Source organism: Gavialis gangeticus, unplaced genomic scaffold (genome assembly GCF_001723915.1).
Source record: "Gavialis gangeticus isolate Ggan-Ray unplaced genomic scaffold, GavGan_comp1, whole genome shotgun sequence".
Taxonomy (NCBI): Eukaryota; Metazoa; Chordata; order Crocodylia; family Gavialidae; genus Gavialis; species Gavialis gangeticus.
Window position 1 is genome coordinate 49,846,392 of NW_017728996.1, and position 8,376 is coordinate 49,854,767.

The following is an 8,376-nucleotide window of genomic DNA, read 5'->3' on the forward strand; positions in this document are numbered from 1 at the left end:
TATACAGCCATGCACCCCACATCCAACAGCATCTGAGCATCTTATGAGGGGCCCCCATGCAAGCAGACAGCAGGACTGCACGCTGAGCAGAGACGCACCTGGAACAGATTTTGTACTCATGCCAGTTGGTCTCCTATATGCCAACTCCAGCAATGTGCAGGGGCCATAAGGGGAGAACTCCCTCCATTTCAGAGCAGTCTGACACTGCCCATTCTCTCGAACTCTAGTGCTTATTGGCAGGCCGGGATGGAGCTGGGTGCAGGGATCTGCGGTCACACCTGTGCTTCGAGCTGCTCTGAGCTCCACTAGAAGTTGCCTGGCCCCTGCAGCAGGTGACACAAAGCTACCTCTGCCCCATCCTTCCAGCCCTCTCACACAGCACAGAAGCTGCCCCTCTGTGGAAGCAGGCATCCAGCTGGGGGAAGGACCGTTTATGTGCTCCCCTTCCTTTCCACACATACAGCAGCACACTAGGGACTTAGAGTGGACAGCAAGACCCTGATTTATGCAGCAAGACTTAGGTCTGGACAGCCAGGAGGAGGCTCAGGTTTGCTCAAGCAAGCTTCATGCCCCTGGCCAAACGGATAGCTGGGATTAAGGATTAGTTCCAGCCTTATTTTCCAGGGGTCCATCCACTGGTCTTTGACCTTGGTGCCAAACTACAGCCTGAGGAGCTGAGTTCGAGAAGCCCCCATGCATGGGGCCACTGGGTTTCAGATAAGCCCATCTCTGTCCTCATGCCACAAGCTCCCACCAGCCCCACTCTCACCCACTAACCTGTGATAGTGACGGAGGCCTGGGTCTCTTCCTGCAGCACGGGGTTCCTCACCAGGCAGGAGTACGTGCTGGTGGGCTCTAGCACCACCCGCAAGACACTTTGCACGTCGAAGAGGCCTTCCTCATTGGCCACCTGGGAGGTGGTGACGTTCTCCGTGAAGTTGTTGCCTTGGCCGTCCTGCCAGAGGACAATAGCCTCCGGGTAGCCACGGAAGGTGAGGCAAGTCACTGTCACCAGGTCCCCCGGCTTCAGGTTCTTGTTGGGCTCCAGATTCAAATTGGGTTTGGAGTACGAAGCTGAAAGGGAGGGAAGTGAGCAGGTATGATGCACTGGAATTAAGCCAGCTGGCATGATCAGACTGCTATCAAGGAGGTCATTCCCTCTTCCTTCCCCAAGGCTTTTACTATCATAAGCCATCACCACACCACTGAGGCACACACCTGCACCCCTCCTCACACCTTTGGAAGACAGCGGCAGAGCAAAACAAAAGCATTCAGAAATATTTTTCCCATAATGCTCTCTGCTGGGAAGCCATAGGCATGTCACTTCCTAGGAGTAAGGTGGGCCATCGAGTTGAGTGCAGGAGCAGAGGTGCAGGTCCCCACACAGCTTAACAGCCCAACAGGCAAAGTTCTGCGTGATGCAGCCTGAGTTCAGAGACTTCCCACAAAGACACAGTCACCCTGAACCCTCCACATGGGGTTTGGCCTATCTTCTAGGCCCAGTCCCCAATCCCAGTGCACACGCGTGGTGCCATTTCCCCCAGCAGGTGGGCAGGAACACAGCCACACAGAGCAGAGTTTCTTACCCCTAGAACCAAGGTTTCCAGGGGCAGCACACAGCACAGGAAAGGCCAGGGCCAGCCAAGGAGGGTGGCTTCTCACCCCCCTTTTTGCTTGGTCCGGGTGAGATGGTTTTATGTACATTGCTGCTGGGAGGCATCAGTAGCATGAGCCATCCTGTCACCTCCAGGAGCAATGTTTCTGGGGGTTGGCTCCAAGACCTCAGCACAGTTCACTGAGGCAATCCTCAGAGTCATTTGAAGTCGGGATATTCTCCTGTGGGAAATAAACTCCATTCCTGAGCCTTCCTGGAGCTTGGAGTGCTGGAGCTCTAGCTCCACCCCAAATGCTCAGCTCTAGATTTGCAGACAACCCTTGTTCCCACCTTCTCTACCCACCCCTCCGACACCCAGATCCAGCTCATCTTTCGCAAGGAGCAAGACAGTCAAGGATCTGAGGAAAGATCCCTAGGCCTGTGATGAAGGGGGAGAGATGGGTTGCCTGTGACAAGACAACTAGGGGAGGGAATAGGATAGAGAAATCATGGAGGAGCAGGGAGTGAGAGAAAAAGATTCTGTAAGAGCACGGGAGACTGCATGAAGCTCCAGATCAGTACAGATCTCCCAAGGCGCACGTGCGCATGCGTGTGCATGTGCGTGTGTGTGTTGGGGGGGGGCGCTACGGCACCCTGGCCTAGCAATCTTTACAGTGGAAGCCCCTCTCCATCTCTCACCAGCCACCTGCAGCATCACTGCTGCGCTGCTGTAGTCCTGGACTCTGACAAAGCAGGTGAAACTGCCCTCATCAGAGATCTGCACCCTCCGCAGCAGCAGCGAGACATTGCCCTGGGGCAGCTGGTCGTAGAAGAGGGCCGTGCGGTTGACATAGCCTCCACCCTGGTCGGCCAGCTGATCCTGCCCGCCGGAGAAGCTGTGCACCAGGCGCTTGGTGTCAGTCAACTGCCAGATGAGACTGAGCTTGTCCAGGCTGAAGTTGGCATCGGGAGAGAAGGAACAGCGGAGGGTGGCATCTCGGCCAAAGAGGGCAACCACAGGGTCATCAGGGACCTGGATTTCTATAGCACCTGAGGTCAGAAAGCAAACAAACAGGCATAGCAGTGAGACAGGCCCAAAACTACACAACACTGTGCAAACCAGGGGCCTTAGAGCAGAAGGCCCCAGTGAACAAGAGGTCACCTCATCTCAGCTTCCCCTTCCCCTTGAATGGGTGCCAAGAAATCCTTGGGAAGAAGATGGAGGATGCCTCTGGGGAGGTAGGGATTTACCCCCAGGTCCACAGCACTGCGGTTCCTGTCCATTTCCCTCTCTGCTAATGTTCGCACCATCACTAGTGGGACTAAACTTTCTCCTTGCCTCTGTCTTTCCCTGGCCTGGCATTACATGGTGCTCTCTCTGCTCATGGGTCTTGCCCTGAAATCAGTGGTAGCTCTGCAGGGGTCTTTCAGGATAGTGATGGACATAATATGCTACCATCAAAATGCAGCCAGCTCTGAGGATGAACATGGCAGCTGCTTGGAAGCCCACAGCAACCTAACAGTTCATGGTACAAGGTGAAGAACTCCCCTGAACCCCACTGATAGGGCAGGGAGGACGGGATGCATAGTATCTACCTGAATCTGACCTGGACTCTAGAGCTCTTCTGAAGTCTAATGATCATTCATGGTCAGCAGGACAACGCTCATCTGAAAGACAGTGCTGCCAATAATAAAGCAGAACCCCTAAGCAATGGGGGTCACATCAGCGGTGATTCCTGAGGAAAAGCACCCCTTACTGATGCACATGGATGCTATCTTTCAGCATGCCACTTCCCTTAGACTTCTCTTACCCAAGCACCAACCCAGCCCATGTCTGCTTAGCTTTGAGTGCTTTCACACCCATCCCACCACAAAGAAAGTCCTTTCTGAACACAATGCACACAACACCCTGCAGCCATTCAGCCTAAGGTCAAGGTAGGATACAGGTGATCTGACAGCCTTCCTGGGCCAGGAGACTGCTCTCAGGAGGGTGGAAGATGGGTGCTGTGTCCCAGTCCTGTGGCACTGCTGCCCTCAGCTGTCTGAGAGCAGTAGCTGCACCCTCTTCCAATGACAGACCTGCAGATGGAGCTGTCATAGGGGAATCACAGCCATCTAGACCTTAAGATAGCCCTCTGCTCAGCTCACCTCTGTATTGGGACAGTATATTTATGCTGCAGCTTCTGCCTTGGTGATAATCCTGTAACTCAACCCATGTCAGCTCTGGAATACTGCAAGCATCAACAGTAAACAATCCCCCTCTACTAGAAACATGAAGGATGGAGTCTCATCTGCTACAGCTCTGCCATTCACAGGAGTGGGGCTGCAAGCAAGGCAAGGGTCTACTTTCATACCTGTGGCTGTAATAGGAAGGGAAAGAGGTAGTCTGCATGGTTTTTACTCTGCTTTCAGAAGAAATTCAAAGAGCAAATCAGCATTGTGAGCAAATTGTAGCTGATGCTGCACTGATACACAGCAAAGACTGAAACGTATCACTGAAGCAACAAGAGAAATCTCAGCCCTGGAGGCTACTGTTTACATTCCAGCAATGCCCAGATGTACCAAGGAGAACCAGTCTCCTGGCATGGTAGAATGGCAGAATCACAGAAAATGAGGGTTGGAAGAGACCTCAGGAGGTCACATCTAGTCCAACCCCCTGCTCAAAGAAGGACCAACCCCAGCTAGATCATCCCAGCCAGGGCTTTGCCGAGCTGGGCCTTAAAAACCTCCAAGGATGGAGATTCCACCACCTCTCTAGGAAACCTCCTCCAGTGCTTCACCATCCTCTTAGTGAGAAAGTTTTTTCCAATATCCAACTTACACCACTCTTGCTGCAACTTGAGACCATTGCTCCTTGTTCTGTCATCTGCCACCACTAAGAACGGTTTAGCTTCATCCTCTTTGAAATCACCCTTCAGGTACTTAAAGACTCATATCAAATCCCCCCTCAGTCTTCTCTTCTCTAAACTAAATAAGCCCAGTTCCCTCAGCCTCTCCTCATAAGTCATGTATGTGCCCCAGCCCTCTCATCCTTTTCATTGCCCTCCACTAAACTCTCTCCTGTAGTAGGCACAGTACAGGCAATTAGCAAGAGAGGATCTCTGCTCCAAACAGCTTATGGACTACACAGATCACACAGACATGGGAAGCAGGAGGAAAAAGAGAGGCACGCTAAGGAAAAGTGACTTGCCCAAAGTGCCCCAGCAGGGTAAAGGCAAGAGTAAAAAAACAGGTCACTGGACCCAGAACAGTACCATAGCTGCTAGCTGCCTTTGGGCACCTTCGCAGGATATCCTCAAGCCCTGATTTTCCCTGTAAGGCTGCATTGCCTCTGTCCTGACCTCTGGGCTCTGACCTGTTTCAGTCACTTGATTCCAACAGGAAATCCACCTTTCTCTTCAACCCTATTGCATCCCCTTCAGAACCAACAGGTTCCTCCTATATGTCCACAGTTCCCTTTCCAGTCTCAAGATCTCACTCAAATAAGACACTACAGCCCTTGGTGCACATTTGCAGGAAGGAATCATTTTAACTCTGGTTCTAATGGCTCTTTGCTGAATCCTATTTTGTCATTTTCTGCCAGTTTATCATCTAGTGGGCTGTGAATAAGGCACCAGTCTACTCCAATGAACACCACAGGTGCAACATTTCTGTCTTTGCAATCCTCCTAACTGCCTTTCTATGGTTCCCTGCAAATCACTGAAAAGAGAGAGAAAGAGATCTGTCAGCAGCAGGCAGCTTTTCCAAGAGCCCACCTGTGCTAAACAAGGACAGACAGCAAATACGGAGAGATGGGGATCAAAGGATGATGCAAGAAATATCTGGAAGAGGTTTCATAAAGGAAAAAACGAGGGGGGTAGGAAATACTGTGAAAGGAGAAGAAATAATGGAATAACTAATTGCTTGGGGACTGCAGATGTAGGAAAAGACTTGCAGAGCAGACACAGCAAGGCAGAGGGGAAAATGGAGGCAAGAGAAAAGGAAAAGGCAGGAGAGATGGAGCAAGTCTTTTTTTGTTATAAAAAGTTTGCTCCAATTACCTGTGGGGGCCCATTTCTCACAAGAAAACCACTCTCTCTCCAATCTCTCAGTCCTGATCCTCAAAGGAAACCTACAAAACACTTCCCAGAGACGAGCCTATGAACTCCACTTCATCAGCCTCCTGGATACTAAAAATCATAGACTAAATATAGACATTGGATTTATGACACCTGCCTGACATCTGACTCCCCAGGTACTTCTCCACTATTCACCCGCCTTCTCTCCCCCACACCCAGCCTGTCTCTCACCCATTGACTCCTCAGTCTACATCTTCACTGACTGCCTGTCTTGTATGCATACCAGCCCAGCCCAGCCTCTGGCTTCTTTACTTTCCATTCCACCCAGGAAGAGCACACCCAACTGCTGAAACTTCCTTAGCCTGATGAAGGGTTTTTGAACCCAAAAGCTTGCTTAAAAATTGTTTTCCAGTTATTTAAGTTGGTCTAATAAAAGATATCAGATTCACCCAAAGCACCTTGTCTGCCTGTGTTCTTAGACCAACACGGCTACAACCCACACCCCTGCTCTAGATCAGCAATCTTCACTGATGAGGCAGGATTCAGTGGTACTTCAATTGTTTCAAGGAACCCGGAAGCAATCTGAAAATGTTCCTGGTTCCAGAAACGGAGAGGTGTCACCGCTCTGGCCTCCTGCCACGCTGCAGCTGCCCCTGTCCTTGTCTTCAAACCCTAACAGGTACTACCTCAAGCAGCCACTTGAGATCTTGCAAGGGTCAGCAACATGCACGACAGGGCCAAGAAGCTCTGTGCAACTCCTTGGGCGCTAGATGGCACCAGAGGTTTGACTTTAGTGTGGAACTGCCATGTCAAGGAACTGCAGTGACACCTGCCTACGTCTCCTGCCCGCCTACGTCTCCAGGCTTCATCTGCCCTGGCCTTTAAACACAGAAACACCAAACCAGCTAGACCGTGTGAATGCATCAGAATAGGATTTCCCCCACGTGGTGCAGTGCCATTCAGCTGCCCCTCCTATTCTAGCCCTAGGGTCCTCTCTGAACTGCCACTGCGATTCATCCCCGACCTGCGGCCGTCTCTACTGTCCCACCTCCCCACTGAGTGTTTGAGCACAGCTGTAGCATCGCGGATTTGGCTCTGCTTTGTCCTGCTGCTGTGAGCAGCCCCAAAGCAGCACAAAGGCGAGTGACTCACGACAGGCGACTGTCAGACAGCCCAGAGCCTCATCCACACATCGCAGAGTCTCTTCCCACAGCATCACCGGGGCACCATCAGGAAGCTCCTTGAGGGGGCTGGAGGCAAGTGAAGTGAAGTCGTTTGAATTCAGTTGTGTCTTCCTGCCCCACAGGATTGGGCACGGGCAGCAAGAGAGATTGTGTGACCTTACAGGGCCTCCTGGTGGGCCAGCCAGGGCTGCCCAAGTGTGGAGACACCAAAGGAGAGAGCTCTCGTCTGGCAATACTCCTGCCCAAGAGCCAGTCAGGACACAGCTGTATGAGTACAAGCATGGAGGCCATCAGTGTACTCAGCAATGCTGAGACATCCTGAGGGGCTTGCCACAGCTGGGCCACTGCCTTACCTCACCCTGCACCTCGAGGGAAAGAGGGACCTGAGCTACACCATCTGCAAGAGTGGAGCAAGGAACAGGGGCGAACGCTTCCCCAGAGGTAATAATATCACTCTGTCCTCAGCTGCCTCACAGGTTCCAGCCACTGTTTGCTAGCACAGAGCATCTCCTTCTACCCCTCAGGTCAGGTCTACACTGCAATGTCTTGTCAGTGCTAATGTCAAGCGAGTTACTGGCTCCATGGATGACACTGGGATGGGGCCTGGCCCAGAAACAGCCTATGCGGGATGCACTTCTCAACCTACACATCTCATACCCTCTCCGCCCAGCCCCACTTACCTGCCAGACCGAACACCAGCAGTCCTGGTATAAGCCACAGGCACGGCATCATTGCTTCAGCAAAAACCATCAGTGAAGGAAGGTGAGGCCCTCTGGGAAAAGGAATCTCCCCTCTCGCAGCAGCTGCTCTGAGCTGAAAAGAAACATGCACAGAAAAAATCAGCATAAACTGCACAGTAACTCAGCAGGCTCTGCCAGGACTCCTCAGAAACAGAGCATCATGCAGGATGCAGACCAGGCAGACCTGCCACATGGGATGAGCCCAGAGGTCCACGTAGTCCTGTACGCTGTTACTCATTATCTACTACACCTGACCTGACATTAGATCTACACAGCTCAGGATCCCACCTTTCCACACTAGATCAGAGCTTTGCTCTACCCTATTTGGCCTTGGAAAAGCCACTCCCTCTCTCAGGGATAAAAAGGATGTAATAATCCTTCTGTTGGCTTGCCCATTTAGGCTGCCAGTTCTTTGAGCCAAGGTCTGTTTCTCATTAGCTCCATATCCAGGGACCCTGATCTCAGGGAGGCCTCTGGTGCTACTATAACGCTTCTTCCAGCAGTAGCTTGCATGTCCTTCTTCAGATAGTTATCTGACAATGAACAGCCTGCCTTAGTTACACTGGCTTCTCTCCCACATGCCAGGACTGCCCAGCTTCAGGTTCATCCTAAGCCAAAGAAAAGAGAAAGATTCCTACGGACTTCAGCTGACATCAGAGCAGACTCTGGGGGCTGAAAAACCCCTATGGGCTTGGCTGGCATGTGATGGTGTGGGTGGGGGGTCTTCCGCATGATTTCCAAGCCATGAATGTCTTCTCTTGTTAGATATTTCTCTTCTCTCCTCATTCCTTCTCCATTGT

At 51.8% G+C, this 8,376-nt stretch overlaps 1 protein-coding gene across 2 annotated transcripts in view; it reads right to left on the reverse strand.

Annotated features, from left to right (window-relative positions):
- The window catches only part of CD276 (CD276 molecule), a 36,195-nt gene extending 28,335 nt beyond the window's left edge, over nucleotides 1-7,860 (reverse strand). The window contains exons 1-4 of one of the 2 annotated variants that reach the window (XM_019504481.1): nucleotides 7,761-7,860; nucleotides 7,517-7,649; nucleotides 2,294-2,644; nucleotides 778-1,074 (exon numbers count right to left, since the gene is read on the reverse strand). In XM_019504481.1, the coding sequence (XP_019360026.1) occupies nucleotides 778-1,074; nucleotides 2,294-2,644; nucleotides 7,517-7,649; nucleotides 7,761-7,814 (835 nt within the window). In that variant the 5' untranslated portion in view covers nucleotides 7,815-7,860. The remainder of the gene's footprint in view (nucleotides 1-777; nucleotides 1,075-2,293; nucleotides 2,645-7,516; nucleotides 7,650-7,760) is intronic. The other variant, XM_019504480.1, reaches the window with a different exon arrangement.
- Between the last annotated feature and the right edge of the window lie 516 nt (nucleotides 7,861-8,376).